Genomic DNA, 20,229 nt, shown 5'->3' with positions numbered 1-20,229 from the left:
TTTCTGCTGTAGCACCAAATCCGCTGCCGAGACCTACACCTGTGTCCGTTTCATTACTTTGAAGTTTTTTCGTCTTCTTCTTCCCAACCCTGACCCATTCTTGCTCTTGACAGGTCACACCATCTATCAAGCACAGACCTGCTAAGAGTAGCATCCACCCCAGTGGGGGAAAAAAAATTGCACCCCTTCCCACTTTGTTTTTGAATTGAAGTATGGTTGACACACAACGTTACATGATATTCAGGCGTACAACACAGCGATTGGACGAGTCCGTACATTGTGCTGTACCCACCCCAAGCATAGCTCCCATCTGTCCCCATACAACGCTAGTACAATACCACAGACTGTGTCCCCTATGCTGTACACTTCACCGCTGTGACTCACTCATTCCATAGCTGGAAGCCCTTACCTTCCACTCCCTTCCACCCATTTTGCCCCCTACCCTCTGGCAAGCATCTGTATTTGTGAGTCTGTTCCTCCTTTTTGTTTGTTTGTTTTATTTTTTAGATTCCACATATAAGTGAAATCATGTGATATTTGTCTTTCTCTATTTGACTTACTTAGCGTAGTACCCTCTTGGTCTATGCATGTTGTCCCAAAGATCTCGTTCTTTTTTGTGGCTAGTACTCCACTGTGTACATCTATGCTCCATCTTCTTTATCCATTCATCTATCAAGGGACACCTGGGTTGCTTCCGTATCTTGGCCATGGTAAACAATGCTATGAAAACCATAGCGGTGCATATGTCTTTTTGAATCAGTGTTTTTATTTTCTTTGGGTAAATACCCAGTAGTGGAATTACCGGATCATTTGATTTTCTTATTTTTTTAAATAATTTATTCATTTATTTGAGAGAGAGAGAGAGAGAGCACATGAGTGTAGGGGGCAGGGGGAGAGGAAGAAGCAGACACCTTGCTGAGCAGGGAGCCCTACATGATATGAGGATCAGGACCCCCAAGATCATGACCTGAGCCTAAGGCAGACACTTAACCAACTGAGTCACCCAGGTGCCCAGTTTTCCTATTTTTAATTTTTTGAGAAACCTCCCTGCTGTTTTCTATGAGGGCTGCACCAATTTACATTCCCACCAATGGTGCATGGAAATTCCTTTTTCTCCACACCCTCAACAACACTTGTTATTTCTTGTCTTTTTGATTGTAGCCATTCTGACAGGTGTGAGGTGATATCTCACTTAGTTTTAATTTCTATTTCCCTGATGATGAGTGAGGTTGAGCATCGTTTCATGTGTCTGTTGGCCCTCTGTATGTCTTCTTTTTAAAAAATGTCTATGTAGGTCTTCTGTCCATTTTTAATCAGATCATTTGGGTTTTTTTTTTTTATGTTGAATTGTCTAAGTCTTTACATATTTTGGATATAACCCCTTACCAGCTTTGTCATTTGCAAATATCTTCTCCCATTCAGTAGGTTGACTGGCCTGGTCATTTGTCCAGCATCTTCCCAGGCTGCTTTTAATTCTGATCAAATCCTGTTTGAATTTTGCAGGTCTGGGGTCCAGGTGGCTTTTTAGTGACTTTGCAAAACTCTCCCTTCTAAGATGAACTAAGAGATGCCTCTGCATTTAGTTGTGGGAGAATCTTAATTTTTCTTGATTTCCAGAACCTTGGGAACCATCTGTAATGTTTATCCTTTCACTCCCCATGTCCAATTAATCACAAATCATACTAATTTTTTTAAAAAGTCAAGCCACTTCCTCCACCTTCATAGCCACTACCCCAGTGGCCATCACTTCCAGTTCTCCCTGTCCCCACCCTCTAATCCTTTTCCTTTCTGTGGCCAGAGAGGTGTTTTTAAAAATGTAATTTGAAAAAAAGAATGTAATTTGAGCCAAGGCGCTTCTCTGTTAAAACCCTTCAGTTCCACCCTTTGATCTCAGGAAAAAATCCAAAGTGTTTCAAGTCTCCAAGAGCAGGCAGCCTTTTCCACCTCCCAGTGGGCCACAGTCCTGCAGGCTCAGCTCCTGGCCCACTCCTCCTTAGGGCCTTAACACATGCTGTTCTCCCTGTCTTCCTGTGGGTAACTCGCTCTCTTCACAGTACAAGGGTAGCTTGAGAATAAGAGCAATTAACATTTACACAAACAACTCGTGTGTTATTAGTTTGTTCTCACAATAACCCTACTATGTGAGTATCTTCATGAGTCTATTTTCAGATTGGAAATCTGAGAGTCAGATGTAAACTTCTTGCTCAAAGTCATATAGGTAGCAACCCCACACCCCCACTAGACAGTCCACCGCATGAGGACAGGGATGGTGTGGGCTTTGCTCATGGGTGCCCTTTATTCATTGGTTTTATTTAACAAATATTGATTGAACATTAAGAGTGTGCCATGTTAGGCACTGTTCTAGGTCCTTGCTTTCATGAAGCTTGTATACAGTGAGGAAAAGGCGGATACCTAGCGGGTAAACACATATTTGAGCAACGTAATTTTAGGTAGTTAATAAGAGCCTTGAAAACAAGAGAACAGGATGGTGTGTTAACGATGAACAGTGTTGGCAGGCTACTTTAGACCGCAGGGTACTCTGGGAAGGCTTCTGTGAGGAGGACATCTATCTACAGAAAGAGTATTCCATAAAGGTGTTTCTTGAATTAATGCACCAACTATAATTAGACTATAAACTGCATGAGGCAGAGAGGAACTTCCTCTGCCTTGTCTACCATGGTATCCTCTAGTACTCATCTGGCACTGACATAGACTGAGCCCCAACTAATCATTTCTCTGAATGAATGAATCTGTAAATACGTGAATTTCTTCATTCCCCTACTCAAATCAGTGGTTTTCAATGGGAGTGTCTGTGTCCTTCTGGTAATTTCTGAATTCCTTTGTCATGATGATAAGGAGGGTGGTTCCTGGCATTTATGGAAGAAGGGATGCTGTAGATCTTGCAACACATTGAGACAGTCCCACGTAATGTAGACTTGTCCCACATACCACATGACTTTCAAATAATGTCTTAGAACCTCATGTAGGTAAAAAAAAGTTTCTAACTGATGTAGCCTACACTGACTCCTTTTTATGTAGAAACAAAGTATTTTTAACTTATTTTTTATTTTTAAAATTTTTACTGAAGTGTAGTTGACATATAATATTAGTTTCAGGTATACAAGATACCAGTTCAACAGTTAGGAAATGCTCACCACAGAAAGCGTAGTTACTCTCTGTCGCTGCACAAAGTTATGACAATATTCTTTTTTTTTTTTTTTTAAGATTCTACTTATTTATTTGTCAGAGAGAGCGAGAGAAAGAGAGCACAAGCAGGGGGAGCTGCAAGCAGAGGGAGAAGCCGGATGTGGGGCTCGATCCCAGTACTCTGGGATCATGACCTGAGCAGAAGGCAGACGCTTAAGCAACTGAGCCACCCAGGCGCCCCGTTATTACAATACTCTTGACTGTATTTCCTATGTTGTACTTTTCATCCCTGTAATTTATTTCACAACTGGAGTATTGTACTTCTTAATCCCCTTCATCTCTGTCATCTATCCTCTTCTCCTCCCTTATCAGAAATATTTTTGCTTCCTTAAATGTCAACTGACTACCATGTAGTGGGGGATGGTTGTATTTTGTTCTTTGGAGGCTTTACCGACATTTAACCCCATCACCCATGGATACTCCCGCAGATGTGGCTGTCGGGGTCTGGGTAACTACCTCTGCGTCCTATTACTCTGAAAACTTCAGAACGTCTTCCATATTTGGGCCCAAACATTTACATGCTGAACCACTTATTATATCGTAACTATTTCATGTCATCTTTATTTTACAATAAGCAACACGTGGATTATAAACGTTGCGCCTGTGGGTGGGTTACAGGTGTTCTATTCCCGGAGGGCCCGGCGGTGTGCGGTCTACCCGGCTGGAAGGCGGCCCCTGGGTCCCGAGGAGACCCCAGCGGAGCGGTCCTCCGCACACCAGGGGTCGCTGTAGCGCCGCGAGACCGCGCCGGGTCGCTCTCGCGTGGCCGCCCCGCCTCGGGCCCCCGGGCCGAGTGGGCGGGCACGACTGCGCCCAGGTCGCGAGGCGCCCTTCGACCAGCAGCGCCCGGGGCGGGCGGGTATAAATGGAGCGGTGGCTCCCCCGGCCGCCTCTCTCCGCCCCGGGTCGCCGCAGCCTCCGCCGCCTTCGGGCCTTAGCAGCCTGAAGGAAAAAACAAGAAAAGATAAAAAAAAACCCGAAAATGCTTTAAAACCTAAAAAAAAAAAAAGAGAAAGAGAAAAGCGCATCCTTCTCGGAGAGCCCGCGGGGAAGTCACTTCTGCACGCTTCCGGCCTGCCCGCGCCCGCCGCCGCACCTTGGCGTCCGTCGGTCCCTTGGTGAGCCGCCCGCCCGCGTCCACGCGCCTCCGCTCCGGCCGCCCCCGCGCCGCGTGGCAGCCCCGCGCCCGCCGCCCTCGCCCCCAGCGCGTCGGCCCCGGGCGCACCACGTGTCCGCGCTGCCCTTCGCCGGCCCGGCGTGGGAGGAGGCTGCGCGCCCGGCCCCCGGGGCTTGCCGAGTCGGCGCCGACCAAGATTTGGTTTCCCTCTTCCCCAGGCTGCTGTAATCTTAAACCGCCGGGAGCCCGAGGCCTATATTTATAGAGAAACGCGTGTCCCGGAGGCCGCCGTGGGCACCCTTCGGTTGCCTCTTGGAGAATTTTTATAATTCGGAGGGGAGTCCCCGTTTTAGTACGTTATTTTTTTCCCTCCTCTTTCGAAATTTGGAGCTTCAGACCAGGACAGCTGCAAAATTACAGACTCCCAGGGAGGGCCATATTGTTTTTGAGAGCCTTTTGTCTGTGGTTTTGCAATCTCGAACGAGCTGTCCCCGAACTCCTCCTTCCGGTCCCCCGTTTCTCCGAGCCTGCTCCGGCGTCTGTTTAGCTTCGCTCTGCCACCTGTGAGCCGCGGCGCGGGCCACGGCTCCGAGAAGAGCCCCTTTTGTCCTGTGTGGTCCCTATAAGAAGTTCTCCTGGCGGGGCTCGGGGTGGTGGGGGCTGGGGAGATGAACGCTGCGGCCAGCAGCTACCCCATGGCCTCCCTCTACGTGGGTGACCTGCACTCGGACGTCACCGAAGCCATGCTGTATGAAAAGTTCAGTCCTGCGGGGCCTGTGCTGTCCATCCGGGTCTGCCGCGACATGATCACCCGCCGCTCCCTGGGTTATGCCTACGTCAACTTCCAGCAGCCGGCTGACGGTGAGTAGACGCTTATATCCCCAGTTTCGTGGCATCCTAGGCGGGGGACCCTCGGAGTCTGCCCGATGCAGGGGTTGAGAATGAAGCTCCTGGCGTCAGGTGACCGGAGTTTCAGTCTTGCTTCCACTGCTTGCTAACTGGGTGACCTTGGGCATAATCAGTGGTGGCGGTGGGGCTGGAACCCGAGGAGACTGTACAATGGGATTTGGAGAAAGTCCCTGTCACTCCATGTATGTGGTCCTGCTTTAAGTGGGACCCTTGTCTGGTCACTGAGCCTGGATTCATGCTCCTCACGGGCCTGCCAAAAAGGCGGAACAATTGAAACACAATTCTTGTAGAAATTGTAGATTCTAAAGCTGTTGCTCCCATCCCTATCTTTACCCTGGACTGAGTCTCTTTGCTTTTGTATGAATAAGGGGTCTTTCAGGGCAGGTGGGAGGTGGTGGGAACAATTCTGTTCGTTTTACTGGAGCAGGGGCTCACGATGGCGCCCTGCGCATGACATGTGCCAGGCCAGCTCCTGGGTCCGTGGCTTTGGTCCTGGGGTGGAGGACGACTCTATTCCCTGGACGAAGCCCTGGGTGGTGGAGAAGGGGTATCCAGGTAGTCTGGGGAAACACTGTGGGGAAATTGACTGGTCTGGTGGAGATGATGGCCTCGCCTGTGAAAGCTTCATCTTTGTCAAAACCCTTCTCCTTCATCCCATCTGAAGAAAATGGGGACTCCTGAGAGGGAAAAGGAACTGCAGAAGGTTGGAGGCTCCGCTGGGAGTGCCAGCGCCGGCCCGCCAGCCCAGGCCCAGACCCGGGCCCTTGCTTGGAACAGTGGAGAGGTATGCTGCAGGCGTGGCCGGAGCGAGGCCAGAGGAAACCTAATCAGGGGCCGCACGTGACTTCAGATTAAAAGGGAACAACTGTAGAGACCATTACTGGGAGAAACAAGCCATTCTATGGCAAAGGATTTCTGCGTCCCTATTTTTGTCCACACTTTGTTCGCTGTCCGTGAAGCACAGAGAATGTCACTTGCCCAGGCTGCAGCTGAGACCAGAGAATCAGACTTGTTGAGAGATGAGAGGCGCTGCTACCCTTAACTCCCTGTGTGTGCTGAGCTGTGTCTGACCAGAGGGCATAGAGGTGGCCAAGTGTGGCCTTTGGGAGCAAGTAGTGGGTACATTGGCTGTTGCCTGCCTCTTTAACACTTTCTGATCAAAAGTCCTGTCACTTGGTGATAGTAGCAGAAGCCACTGGTCAGTGCATCTGCCAGCACATGCCTCTGCAGGTCCTCTCCCTGCTATAAATAAGTGCGGCCAGATTTGTTAGGCTAAGCCGACTTGTCTTCTCCAGCGCTATCTGGAAAGACACCGGGAGCTGTGTTGAAATGGCTCCTTCGCTGCTAATCATTGAGACCCTGGGGTCCCAGGTAATCCTCACAAATGACCGCTTCTGTGCCTGGACTTTTCCTGAGTTGGACCTGCCCCAGTCTCTGCTTTCTGTGACCTTCCCTCCCACACTCAACCAGTCCACCTGAGAAGGTGGGAAAGGTGGTTGGAGAGGAATGAAAAGGAGATACTCCCTCCACTGACTGGACATTTGGGCTTGTGGGGAGGCAGAGTTAGGGAATTTTGTGTTCTGTCTTAGGTGGTACCTTGAGACAGGAGAATCCCCCTCCGACACCCCCCTCAACCCCAGAGATTCTGGGGCGTTTCATTGCGTTAAATCAGGAAAAGTGCTACCAGCTCTGGGATCCTGTTACTTCCAATAAGAGAAGGGTTCCTCCTGACAGGTGATGGTCCGTTTTAGTTCTGGTCCTTTAAGTGGTCTCTGGTACACACATGGATTTGTTGGGAAGCTAGGGAAGTGTCCCTAGGCGCTGGATGGAGAACTTGGTTGAGCCGCAGGGCATTTGAAGTTCTAGAATTCCAAAGCGCTCAGACTAAGACTTGAGAGGGCCTGGAAGCCATAAAGTGTGGAGCCTGCTGCGTTGCCTGCTTAGAAAGATGCGGCTTCATCCTTATCGTCTGGATCATAAAAAGACTGTTTCCATGTGTGACCACTAGTATCTATCATTTCGAGGTTTTTGAATCAATTTCTGTTTTCAGAAATTGAAAATACAAGAAACTGAGCTGAATTCAGGGATAGCACATTCTCCCCAGTCACTCCTAGATTTTGTTCTGTTATTTGTCTCGTAGATGGATCGTAGACAAAATGACAGCTAGTTGGTAATTTGATGTAATACCTTACTGAAAAATAATCAAAGTCTGGTATTAGTTTGTTAGTAGTTAGCTGCGTGGCTTAGCCAATCCCGGACATAAGTTTGCTTGTTTTATGAAGTAGATAGTATCACCTGTCTCACCTGGGTCACCATGGGTGGTAGGCAGCTAAGTTTATAACTGATACCACTTAGTCAAATGTGCAGTATTATGACTTGATCTTGGGGCCAGAAGGCCAGTTAGATGATCTTGCCTGACCCCCTTACCCAGCAAGGGTACAACCCAGAGGGCTGGAGACTTTTGCCAGGAAGCGGAGCAACTGGCCTGAAGGCTGCCCTCAGGAGCAACACAGGCTAGAGGGATTGGATGCCCTTTTATTTTAATAGAGTTGCCTTTTGTCCGAGTGATTACCTGAAAAGTCCTAGAGTCATCTGTTCCTGGGATGGTGGCAGTCATCTACACGAGGTAACATTTTATTTCCTTGACTGAAATGTGTTTCTCTCTTCCAGCCGAGCGGGCCTTGGATACCATGAACTTTGATGTGATTAAGGGAAAGCCAATCCGTATCATGTGGTCTCAGAGGGATCCCTCTTTGAGAAAATCTGGTGTGGGAAATGTCTTCATCAAGAATCTGGACAAATCTATAGATAACAAGGCACTTTATGATACTTTTTCTGCTTTTGGAAACATTCTGTCTTGCAAGGTAAGCACTGATTAAATGACTTCAGAGTAATTACTGACTCACGAGAACAAGAGAAATACTAAAGGGGGAACAGCCTTGGAATTGGGCGACAGGATATGGTCATTTTCGAAATGCTGGAAATGGCTCTGCAGCCTACAAGTTCCCTGTAGGTAATCTTGTGCCACAACCCAGTGCGACCAGCAGGTGCTTTGTGTCTTTGTTTATTCTCTCTTCTGTCTAAAATATCCTTCCTGTTTCCTACCTTTGGAGGGCATCAAAGGGTTTCTCTTTTCGTGGGGTGGGGGGGGTAGAGCAGGGGCTCGGGTCTCCAGGCAGCTGTACTTAGTCATTTCAGAAGCGTAAAATCATCCTCTTCCTTCTCTGCATCTGTTTGTGTGGAGAATTTTGTACAACTGGTGTGGTGGTTGTTTATGTGTCTGACTCTGCACTAGACTGAAATTCTATTGTGGGCATGGAAACTGGTCACTTTTTCCGCAGCACGGGGCTTTCGCACCCAGTCTCAAGGTCTTTTAGTGAAATAAAACTCGGAATAGAAGCAGCCTAATGGTGGCTGCCATTTGTACACAGAACATCACTAAGGTGCCTGGTGGGATGCTCATGTTAGGGGAACCTGACTGTGTGCTGTAGTCTTCTGTCTTTGGACCGCAGATGGGCCACCGGCCTCTCAGATCCCGGGAACTCTGAGCACAAGACCATGTGGTTCTCAGATCTTTGGGGGTGCCAGTGGTGCCACAGTGGTCTGCCTTGTCTCTGGCAGGTGGTGTGTGATGAGAACGGCTCTAAGGGTTATGCCTTTGTCCACTTCGAGACGCAAGAGGCTGCTGACAAGGCCATCGAGAAGATGAACGGCATGCTCCTCAATGACCGCAAAGTGTGAGTGTCCCAGTCCGGAGCAACAGCCATCGCATGAGCCAGCCGCGGCCCCACCTCGGTATTAACTGGCACACACAAGGCGGCTACTGGTTCTCTCGGCCCAAGTGTGGCCTGCTCCTACCTCTCCACTCCAGGGCTGGTGAGTCTCCCTGCCCGAGCCGTGGCGGCCCTTTTGACTCGCCAAGGTGGGCTTCCTGCCCAAGCCATGGCCTGCCTGCCGCCTCTCCCTTAAAAGCATCATCTGTCCGTGGGTTTTGTGAGCACCGGCAACTGGGGCTTGCTGGAAGGCAGCTCTGAGCCCTTTCTGAGCAGGGGTCTTGGCCAGCGGCAGAGTGGAGAGGGCCCTGGACTGACCAGGAGCTGCGTACTAGCCATGTGACCTTGGCCTTCCTGTGACTCTGGTCTGTCCATGGGGTCATTTGCTAGGGGTTGATGCCAAATTGTTCCCAGATCTCCACTTGGCTAACTTATGACTCAGTGGCCTTCTCATACAAGGCTGGCTCCACAGTAATACTTAATTCGGTTATAATGAAAAATCTCAGCTGATGGTAGAAGACACTGTTCATTATAGACCTTGTCGCTTTGGTGTGGTTATGCAGAATAGGGAGGTGGGGAGGTCTTCGCTAAGCCATGCAGGGAGAGAGGGGACAATAAGTCTTGGCTATGGCAAACAAAAATCATCTCTGTTCTTTGTGGGGCGCCTTTTATGTTCAGCAGACCAGGGGATGAATTTTCTTGATAACGTGTTTGTGGCCAGTGGTATCACTAGAAAGAGATCGAAAGATTTTCAGTGTATGGATACATTCCCCCGCATGTGCCAACACGGAAATGAGTCCAGTGCAAAAGCAAAGGCTACCTCACAGTTCACTTTAGCAATCTCGCCCCTAGCACTAACCCCTGTTAACAGTTTGGTTTGTATCCTTCCAGACCTTTTCTATGCATTTACATAGATGCACAGAAATGAATGTTTTAAAAACGTGGTCATCAGGTTTCTTCACGAAGGCAGTGTGATGTGGTAGGAGTAGCCCTGGTCTGAGCCAGGAGTCCTGGGGCTGGTCCTTGCAGGACAGTCCCGCCTCTCTCTTTCTGCTGGGAAGTCGGGGCGTCTCTGAGCTTGCTGTCTTGGTGGTTGGTTGGGGACTCGTGTGTTTTATTTAACCTCTCCTGTCAGCCTTTAACCTGTGTTCCTTTGGGCCCCTGGAAATGATGATTTGTTCCTCTGGGTGTTCACTGTTTTCCATGGTCTCTTTTTAGGTTTGTGGGCAGATTCAAGTCTCGAAAAGAGCGGGAAGCTGAGCTTGGAGCCAAAGCCAAGGAGTTCACCAATGTTTATATCAAAAACTTTGGGGAAGAGGTGGATGATGAGAGTCTGAAGGAGCTGTTTAGCCAGTTCGGTAAGTTGGGCTTCTTCGCCCCGCGTGCCCCCTTCCACAGTCCGCCAGATGTAGAGCTCCTGTACCTTAGTTGCTTAAGAAATGATGGTGCCCCGGCCCAGAAGTTAACTACCTTGCTTGACAGGGTCACAGAGTAGATAGGAGTAGACTCTTGGCTTCATCCTCCCTCGTCCCAGCCCCAGGGCCATCTCAGTAGCTTGGCCAGAAGTAGAAGGCTAGGCCTGGGCCTCTTTCTAGAGCTCATCTGGCTTCAGTGAGAGTTGGCTTCATTTGGGCTCCTAGAGAAGCCGCCTCTCCTTGAGCTGTAATAGAGATGGTGTTACTAATAGTTCTGTCCTTTGGTAATAGGTAAGACCCTAAGTGTCAAGGTGATGAGAGATCCCAGTGGGAAATCCAAAGGCTTTGGCTTTGTGAGTTACGAAAAACACGAGGATGCCAATAAGGTGAGAGTCCCATGAGGGTCCGGGAAACATTTGCAGAAGTAGCCCCCGATTATGGGCAGGACCTGGCTGGCACATAGTGGAGCAGGGCTGCCATTGCCCGAGTATCGTAGTGATGTAGTCACTGGCCTGAGGGGACTTCATGGGGTAACCCATCATTCACCTGTTCTCAGAGCACTTGGCACCTACCTGTCACCTCAGTGTTCACCTCTGTAGGTTGAAGGAATAGGATGGGTGTTTGCTCCCCTTCCTACTGAGGGGACTTGGGCCCTAGGAGTGGTGGACTTACTGACCGTAGCGGCTGCTTGTGGGGAATGCGTGATGCTGGGCGCTCAGCATGCGCCACTCTCTTCCCACGAGAACGTGAGAGACTCCTTGACACCCAGATTAGCAGCCTCGGCTTGTGTCTGCCGTGCTTGTTTTATAAACTACCATTTTTTTCTGTATCATCTGGACCAATAACCCATTTAAGTAGTAACCCCGTTTTACTCATGAGGAAGTTTGGATTTGCTTAGCTGCCTTCAGATGAAATGAGATTAGTTCTTAACTCCTATAGGAAAGATTTCCTTCTCCCAATATTTGGTGGGACTTTCAGGCCTCCAGAGCAAGGCCCCTGCCTCTGCATTTTGATTTAAGACCTGTTTCCTCTTCAGGCCGTGGAAGAGATGAATGGAAAAGAAATCAGTGGGAAAGTGATTTTTGTAGGCCGTGCACAGAAGAAAGTGGAACGGCAGGCCGAGTTAAAGCGGAAATTTGAGCAGCTAAAACAAGAGAGAATTAGTCGGTATCAGGTGAGAGGTGGTCTTAGCACAGCCTCCTAGCCAGGGTTTTACTGTGGAACTGGCAAGAGCATCCTTAGGTTAAGCAGGCTTTCTTTTTGGGGACTGGGAATCTGCCTCTTCCTTTCCTTTCTCCCAAGATCCTCAGGTGTTTAAGGAAATACCTACCAGAACAGTGGTGATCCTAGAACAGGGCGGAAGATTGATTTATTCATTTAGGGACTCATTCCGGAAGCCTCAGTCTGTTCTTACTGGTATGGCTTCTTTGTACTTGAGTGCTCACCCTTTGTTTGAGTGGGGGCAGGAGCCCCGCTGGTGCCAGCGGCCGGCCAGAGCAGCTGTGCAGAAAGCCAGGCCCATACTGGGGGTCCCGTCAGAGTCCTCGGCGGGAATCTCAACCCTGAGCCTGCATCAGATCCCCCCGCAGGGCTGGTGAAAACATGGCTTTCAGAACCCCAGAATTTTTGATTCAGTGGATTGGGGTTTGGGACCAAGAATTTGGATTTCTAGGAAGTACCCAAGAAGGGGGTCTAGGACCAAATTTTGAGAACCAGTGTCTTAGGGGATCTGTGGGGGTACGGATGTGCATTAACAGTGATCCTTCTGCTTCAGGGGGTGAATCTCTACATTAAGAACTTGGATGATACCATTGATGATGAGAAGTTAAGGAAAGAGTTTTCTCCTTTTGGATCAATCACCAGTGCTAAGGTATTTTATACTGAGATTTGGGATCGAAAGTAGAAATTGCAATTTTTTAGAGGTTTATTGGCATTTGTTTCATTGAAGGAGTGGACTCTAACTTGTGTTCATTTCTGAGAATAGATATGCTAATCTAGCTAGTCCCTCCTGGCGTTCAGTTACGCGTCTGAGTATATGCTCTGGAGAAGACATTTCATTACGTGTATGTGGCACAGCCTCCCAGACACTGAGGTGTGGAGGTCACCTGAGCAGTCCCCCATCTTGACTACCAAGCACCTGAATCTTTCCCATTCTTTGCTGCTCTGTGCTGGCGTGGGGACAGATGGTGCGACAGTATGAGCAGAGGAAATCCAGACAGGTTGTTTTCCATTTGTCTTGGGGCCTGTCTCTACGACTCTGCCACACTTCATCCTTGAACAAGTGTATTTTGAGGACTTGGGAACTGGGGTTGGGACTTCTGGCCTGGCCGTACAAAGCTAAAGGTGGAGGACGGGAGTGGAAAGGTGGCTCTTTCACTGTTTGCAGTGTGCATCGTTTCCTTGGTTTTCTTTGATTATCCCGTAAGCTGATGCAGCAGGGCGAGTGCGTGTGAATTCCCTCCTAAAGATGAGGACGCGGAGTCCGGGGACAGGAGAACGTGGGTTATGTGAGGGTGGTGCGTGCACGGCCTTGGTCCACGGGGGGGCGTCATGGCCATTGATGGCGTGTGAGAGTTTGGAGTCATAGCCTGATGCAGACACTGATGCTCCGCGGAGGTGCAGCACACGTCAGAGTCCTCTTGGGGATGAGAACAGAGGCCCAGTGGGCTGGGAAAGATGTGGTGACCCTGCCTTGGCCCTTAGCTTTAAGTCCCGCACAACCTGGGAGCGTCATCAGAGGAATGTCAGTTGTCCGCAGGGAGTTGATCAGGGCCCACCCCGTCAGGGTTCCTTGTTGCCGTGCCCCTTCCCTCTTATCACCTCCTTGACTGGCCTTCATCAGTGTGAGGTATGGTGGTCTCTCCTTGCTTATCAGCACAGAGCTCGAGTTGGCATTTGTAGGAAGAGAATAAAAGAACTGTGTCTTGGCAGGTTTCACAGGCACCATTTTCAAGATCAGGGTGTCATGTTTTCAGACACCGTCCTGGCCTATCTCTTTGATGGGGTCCATTGAGTTGGTACACATCCTTATTTTCATGTCCTCCACCTCCGGAGGGCTGTCCAGGAGCAAGCTAAGACACAAAATGTTGCTGAGTACACATTGACCTGTTGCTGTCAGTGTTTCTGAGGATGTAGGCCAGGGGTAAGCTGTAAGTGACCTTTTCAGGTGAGGAGAAGAACCATCTGTGAATGACTGGCTGTATGTGGGGAGAGACGGCCTGAACAGGTAGACCTTGGCTTGGTGGCATTTGGCCGTAGGGGGTCTGGTGGGCATTGAGCTTCAGAGAGGGTAAGCGTTTCACATAGCTTAAGGGCAACCTAGCCTAGGTGGCTCAGTCAGTTAAAAATCTGATTCTTGATTTCAGCTCAGGTCATGATCGCAGGGTCCCGAGATTAAGCCCCACATCTGGGCTCTGCTGAGTGTGAATCCTGCTTTAAACCTTCTATCCCTCCGGGGTGCCTGGGTGGCTCAGTCATTTAAGCATCTGCCTTCAGCTTGTGATGATCCCAGGGTGCTGGGATCAAGCCCCGATTAGGCTCCCTGCTCAGGAGGGAGCCTGCTGCTCTTCTGCTCATGTGCACTCTCCCTCCCTCCATCCTCTCCCTCTGCCCACCCTCCACCCCTGCTCCCATGTACGCATACATGTTTGTGCACGCGTGCGTGCGCGCGCTCTCTCTCTCTCTCTCTCAAAAATACATATAAATAAATAAACAAGATTTCTGGGGTGGGGGGGTGCCTGGGTGGCTCAGTTGGTTGAGCACGTCTTTGGCTCAGGTCATGATCCTGGGGTCCTGGCATCAGGCCCCTTGTCAGGCTCATTGGGGAACCTGCTTCTCCCTCTGCCACTCCCCCTATTTGTGCTCTGTCTATCTCAAATAAATAAAAATCTTTAAAAGAAATTGCACAGCTTAGAAATTGCTGAACTGGGACTAGAATCCAGCTGTCTTTTCTAGCTGGTCTTCTTTCTGCTGTTAACTCCCATTAAATTAATGGTGGCAGTCATTGGTTTTGTAACTCCTGTGTGTATGTGGTATTTCAAAAGCATATCCTTACCTTGCTAAGAGATGATCAAAGTCTTGTTCACCAAGGTCTTGGGCAGATGAGTTCTACAAGTAAATAACTTAACACTGTCCAGATCTCTAGTGGGTACCCAAAGGTAGCTACTGCGCTTCTAGGTGTCAGGAAACATCTTTGGGTTCCTGCTTTAACCATTAGCCATATCACAGTGTTTAGAAAATTAGGATCACCTGGGGATATAACAAAGAAAATGCCTAGGTCCTGTCCTTAGGGGCTGTGACTTAATTGGTCCAGGGTACATCCCGTGACAAGGCTAGAACTCTTCTCCTAGACTTGGGAACTCTTGGAGTAGAAACCAGGTTTTATGGCTCTTAATAGCTGTCCCCCAACATAGAACACCTTTTCCTTAAGTAGCTGATCCCTTTGTAGGTAATGTTGGAGGATGGGAGAAGCAAAGGGTTTGGCTTTGTCTGCTTCTCATCTCCTGAAGAGGCGACCAAAGCCGTCACTGAGATGAATGGACGCATCGTGGGCTCCAAGCCACTATATGTTGCTCTGGCCCAGAGGAAGGAAGAGAGAAAGGCTCACCTGACCAACCAGTACATGCAGCGGGTGGCTGGAATGCGAGCGCTCCCGGCCAACGCCATCTTAAATCAGTTCCAGCCGGCAGCTGGAGGTTACTTTGTGCCAGCAGTTCCACAGGTGGGTCTGCTGGTGTTCATGGATCTTTGGAACCTTTCCCCAGTGGCTGTTCCACAGCCTGTGGTGGTTGGGGAGAGGGGTTTTGGATATTGGAGTTCAGGTGGTCAGCGTGAAACGAAAATGAATGAAAATGGATTCATTCTGTCTCTCACGCAGTAGTTAGAATGAAAGAATCCCCATTAACTGGCCTTTGAATACGCCGAGAATTTCTTGAATAATTAGCCTTGGGCCTGGAAGTGAGAGGAGATGAGACTTTTCTCTCATGTGGATTCAAGTCCTTCAAGTAAAAGGGCCTGGGTGCTCTTTGTTGCAGGCTCAGGGAAGACCTCCGTATTATACACCTAACCAGTTAGCACAGATGAGGCCTAATCCCCGCTGGCAGCAAGGTGGGAGACCTCAAGGTAGGTAGTGGGGAACGGTGATTTGATCACCCAGGATATGCCTCCCTGCCTTGCCCCCCTCTGAGGCGCAGCCTGGGTTCTGGTCTACATGCTTCATCAGCAATGCACAATTTTTGTCTTCACCAGGCTTCCAAGGAATGCCAAGTGCTATCCGCCAGTCTGGGCCTCGTCCCGCTCTTCGCCATCTGGCTCCAACTGGTAATGCTCCGGCCTCTCGCGGCCTCCCTACTACCGCTCAGAGAGTCGGTGAGCAAACTGGCCTTGAGAAGTGTGGCCTGGGGAGGAGGGAGTCAGGTGACTAGGCTCTGCCCAGGGTTGGTCAGTTTGTTGGGCCCACGTTCCAGTTCTGGTTCTGTAATCTTAGCTGTGCGCTCTGGTTGGTATGTAAGGAACAGAGAAACAATGGGAGTTCTAGGAGTGTCGGTGACTTCAAGAATGCTGCTCATTGGTGACTCATGTGAGAGAGGTTAATTATAGAAGCTTGTTAGCTGGATGACTGCAGAGGCAGCCTATTCTTTTGGGTGGGGTTGGGAGATTGAAGGAGACTGTTCTTTACAGACTGTCCCGTATTCCAAGAAGTGGAGAGAGTTGTGTGTTCTCTGTTGGCTGCTCCATGAAAGGAGCAGTCGTGGTCCCGTGTGCGATGTGTTGTGTGAACAGGCTTTGGAATGGCTCCTTCCGTGGGACGTGGCCAGTTGGACACCTGCTGCCGACACTGATGTGCATTTGCTGGTCTGTTGTAGGGTCTGAGTGCCCGGACCGCTTGGCTATGGACTTTGGTGGGGCTGGCGCCGCCCAGCAAGGGCTGACTGACAGCTGCCAGTCTGGAGGTGGTATTGGATGCACACAGAAGGGGGAAAGATGGGATTTGACGGGTCTTTGCCCAGACTGACGGGCTTTAATCTTGCTTGTTCTTTTCCTAAGGTGTTCCCACAGCTGTGCAGACCTTAGCACCTCGTGCTGCCGTCGCTGCTGCTGCTCCGCGGGCTGTCGCACCTTACAAATACGCCTCCAGCGTCCGCAGCCCTCACCCCGCCATCCAGCCTCTGCAGGTGAGGCCTGCCAAACTGCATGTTTGCGCTTGATTGACAAGGTGCCTGGCTTTGATGCCTCCCGCAGGTACTCAGTGCCCGCTCCGTGTCAGGGTGCTGTTTCCTGTGGTGACGCTGCCTGTCAGGGGCTCTCTGTCCTGGGAGAGAAGGGGCTGGGAAGTATTCCTCCCCACAGTAGTCTACTCAGAAATTACCCAGCAGAAAGAGCTGGTGTTTCCTCCCTCCTCTTTACAACGTGTGTGTGCTCGCTTAGCTCTCTGAGTGGCTCGGGTCTGCTGGCTGAGTTGATCTTTCGCTATTCTGCAAAACTGGGATGTGAAGGCAGGAAAGAGCTTCATCTGACAGAAGAGAAGTCAGCTTTAGAGATCTTAAGTTGGGGTGGGGGACTGGACCCAGAGCCCAGAAGTAACTGGCGTAGAGGAGCCACAGTCTGCCTTGTGGCCCCTAAGTGACTTGCTCATGCTTCCTGCTGTCTAAATGCAGATGCCTCAGAGCTTCGCTTCAGTAAAATAGTCTTTACTTTCAGAGCCTTACTTTCGGGCCCGTGACTGGCATTGAGAATGCATGTTGACAGTCCTGGGGCATTTGATAAAATAAAAACATTTGGTATGATAAAGTGATGGGGGATGTAGTTATAAATGGAATCATTTGACGGTCTGAGCCTTGTAGGTTTATCTCCCTTCCTGTCCCTTTTAATAGCACGTGGTTTTTATTGTAGTTGGTTTTGTGTTCAGGCTTATAACTCTGTTGCTCCTGTAACTGCCTCATCCCCAAGGCCTGCTGTTAGTTCCTTGGCAGCAAGGACCGCCACCTCCATCTCTGTCACACAGTAGCCTTTCAGACTGACTGGTCAGGCTCAGGACCGTCAGGCTTGATGCTGACCTGCTGCCTCTCCTGGTTCTCAGGCACCGCAGCCTGCGGTCCACGTGCAGGGCCAGGAGCCCCTGACCGCCTCCATGCTGGCCGCAGCGCCCCCGCAAGAGCAAAAGCAGATGCTGGGTGAGTGGTCCGTGTGTTTGCGGAAGAGGGGCCGGAGCCCGGCACTGACCCAAACGCCGGTGTCTGTTCACTGGGAGTCGGCCTGGGCTTTGATTAGATCTCTTTCCCCAGGAGAACGTTTGTTCCCACTCATCCAAACCATGCATTCAAACCTGGCTGGGAAAATCACGGGCATGCTGCTGGAGATCGACAACTCTGAGCTGCTGCACATGCTGGAGTCCCCCGAGTCGCTCCGCTCCAAGGTGAGCCGGTCCCCACACCCTGCGGCAGCGCACGGGTCTGCCGTCTCCTGACCCTCTCCTCGCGCCTTGCCTGTGACTTGCGAGCTGCTGTGGGGGGGGTGGAATTAGGAAGAGCAGGCCTCACCGGGAGACACTGCTGCCAGGCCTGCGTGCCAGGGAGGGGCCAAGGGCCTCTCCGCAGGTGTCACTAACTGCCTAGAGATTCCTCACAGGTGGATGAAGCCGTGGCGGTTCTACAGGCTCATCACGCCAAGAAAGAAGCTGCCCAGAAGGTGGGCGCTGTTGCTGCTGCTACCTCTTAGACAAGGAGAAACCGTATGTTTGGCTGTTTTTGTTTTCTGCAATGGCTTTACTTACAAATATCTTCCTAAAAGATTCAGGGCAGCATAGAGAGCCCTTGTAACCTGGTAACCTGGGCAGGCTGTCACCTGGATTCTCTCTGTCATCTGGAAGAGTTAATTTGGAGAAGAGAGAACGGGTTGTAAACTGTAAGGAGCAAATAACAGTTTTCTTTATGAGGAGCCCCTGGTTAGCTCTTTCTTAAGGATGACCTTTTTGGTTTAGAATAACAACAGATACACAAGGTGTTGTCGTAATCAGATCCCGCAGCCTCATTTCTGTGAACGTATCTCCCTGGTTTGCCTTGAGGTTGGGGAGGGCAGCTGTGTGTGCGGCTGCTGCGTGGCTCTGGGAGCACAAGGGGCTCGGGACCTGGTGTCGGTGTGTGGGGGAGACACACACTCCTGCCTCCAGTTACAGGGCGTGTTCTTTCCACTCCGACCCTGGTGGCTGTGGCCCTGTCCGCAGGGGCGGGGGTAAGTGAGGCTTAGCTGGGAACTCTGACAAGGACTAGCGGGTTCCTCCTGATGCAGGAAGGAGGCAACCAGATAAACCAGAGTCAGAGACAAGGGAAAGGACACATGGTAAGGGCCTGGACTCTTCATTTGGTTCTAAGCGAGAGAGCAGTAGCTTTGAGTACAGGGTGGCCTGGAAGGGTGTGGGGCTTTACAGTACCTAGCTAGCCTCAGAGCAGGGGTTCTCAGCCAGGAGTGCCCCCTCAGAGGACGTTTGCCAATGGAGACCTATTCTGGTTGTCACAACTGGAGAGGTGTCACTGGCATCCCATGGGCAGAGGCTAGGGGTACTGCTCAGTGCCCACAGTGCCCAGGACAGTCCCAGCAAAACTGCCCCACCTGAGAGTCAAGAAGCACTGCTCTCGGCAGTACCTTTTTATAAGTCAGAGATTTCAGTGCAACTCTCGTTTTTCTGATCATGCATTTAATCTGTGTTGGTGCTTTGCCTTTCAGGATTCAAAAGCCAAATAACCCCTCCTGGAATTCAGCTCAAGGTTTGAAGATTTCTAGCATGTCCTATGGACCTCAACACCAAGAACCACAAATTGGGAAATTTAATAGGTCATTTTGTATCAAAAGGTCAATTATGAAGCACCTAGAATTTTTCAATTAAAAGAATATATTCTCTGGGTTCTGCTGTGGCCCAGACAGTGTTAACTTTTTTTTTTTTTTGTATTGTGGGTTTTGATTTTTTTTCCCCCAAGAAATTGGTTTTATTTGATGTACCCAAGTCTTAAGTTTCTCAATAAAGAAAAAAATCTCCATAAAACTGCCTGTCGTGTTTTACTCTGACCAGTTTTAGTCTTTTAAACCCAGTTTTCACTTGGAAGTAATTTTAGGACATATTTAGAGTCTAATGAATTTCTGTATAGGGTATCCTAATGGCTATGAACAGCAGCGTACACAGAACTGTCCCATTGCATAATGGACCCCCACTTAAGTAGAAGTCTGATCATAGCAGACCTTGGGTCTAACAGGAGAACTGGGTTCAGGGTGGGGTTGGCTTATGTCCAAAGGATGTATGGTGAGATAGGCAGAACCCAGGCCCTCCCTCCTTGGTTGTGTTAGCTGGCGTTTGTGGGTCCCCCTCTTCTGTAGTCAGTTGATCATGCAACTAAGGTTTCCTCTGGCCACGGGACTAGGTCTGAGTGGCAACAGTAAACAAATGCTAGAGTCCAAAGCACTTGGTGGTGCCTTTAGTCCTCACCTGGTCAAGGCCAACCAGTCTGCTTGCCCTCCCTGTCCTCTAGGAACACTTCTTACCTTCCTTGAAATGTGGCAGACTGTCCTTACTTGGGACCTTACCCAGGGGGTCATTTTCCTTAGAATATTCTTCCCTCTCAGCAGGCTCCCCATTTTCTTTAAGGTCTGGTCTCAAGTAACTAAATGCCTGGTTTACTTAATACTTACAGCAAAGGAAACAACTGGGACAACCTACTGAATGGGAGAAGATATTTGTAGACCTCCAATAAAGGGTTAGGATCCAAAATACATAAAGAACTACAACTCCGGGCACCTGGCTAGCTCAGTTGGTAGAGCA

General features: G+C 49.9%; 1 protein-coding gene across 9 annotated transcripts; it reads left to right on the top strand.

Annotated features, from left to right (window-relative positions):
• The first annotated feature begins 4,050 nt into the window (after positions 1-4,050).
• On the top strand, positions 4,051-19,461 carry LOC111142878 (poly(A) binding protein cytoplasmic 4). 9 transcript variants are annotated; one of them, XM_022496264.1, is made up of 17 exons: positions 4,051-4,325; positions 4,543-5,185; positions 7,904-8,097; positions 8,855-8,970; positions 10,225-10,364; positions 10,713-10,807; positions 11,458-11,595; positions 12,196-12,291; positions 14,869-15,141; positions 15,455-15,542; positions 15,669-15,788; positions 16,286-16,372; positions 16,467-16,594; positions 17,500-17,593; positions 17,705-17,835; positions 18,048-18,150; positions 19,143-19,461. In XM_022496264.1, exons 2-16 carry the CDS (start codon positions 4,993-4,995, stop codon positions 18,135-18,137), a joined length of 1,983 nt encoding a protein of 660 aa, XP_022351972.1. In that variant the 5' UTR covers positions 4,051-4,325; positions 4,543-4,992; the 3' UTR covers positions 18,138-18,150; positions 19,143-19,461. The 9 variants fall into 9 exon arrangements, 8 of the variants coding, with proteins under 8 accessions (XP_022351972.1, XP_022351974.1, XP_022351975.1 ...); XR_002640295.1 differs by lacking the exon at positions 4,051-4,325 and having other exon boundaries at positions 4,378-5,185; positions 16,467-16,499; positions 17,533-17,593; XM_022496266.1 differs by lacking the exon at positions 4,051-4,325 and having other exon boundaries at positions 4,378-5,185; positions 15,455-15,527.
• Positions 19,462-20,229: the final 768 nt, after the last annotated feature.

Source organism: Enhydra lutris, unplaced genomic scaffold (genome assembly GCF_002288905.1).
Source record: "Enhydra lutris kenyoni isolate GAN:26980312 unplaced genomic scaffold, ASM228890v2 scaffoldscaffold9, whole genome shotgun sequence".
Lineage (NCBI taxonomy): Eukaryota > Metazoa > Chordata > Mammalia > Carnivora > Mustelidae > Enhydra > Enhydra lutris.
The sequence above is the reverse complement of the archived record's forward strand: the minus strand, read 5'-3'. Positions and strand labels throughout refer to the sequence as shown.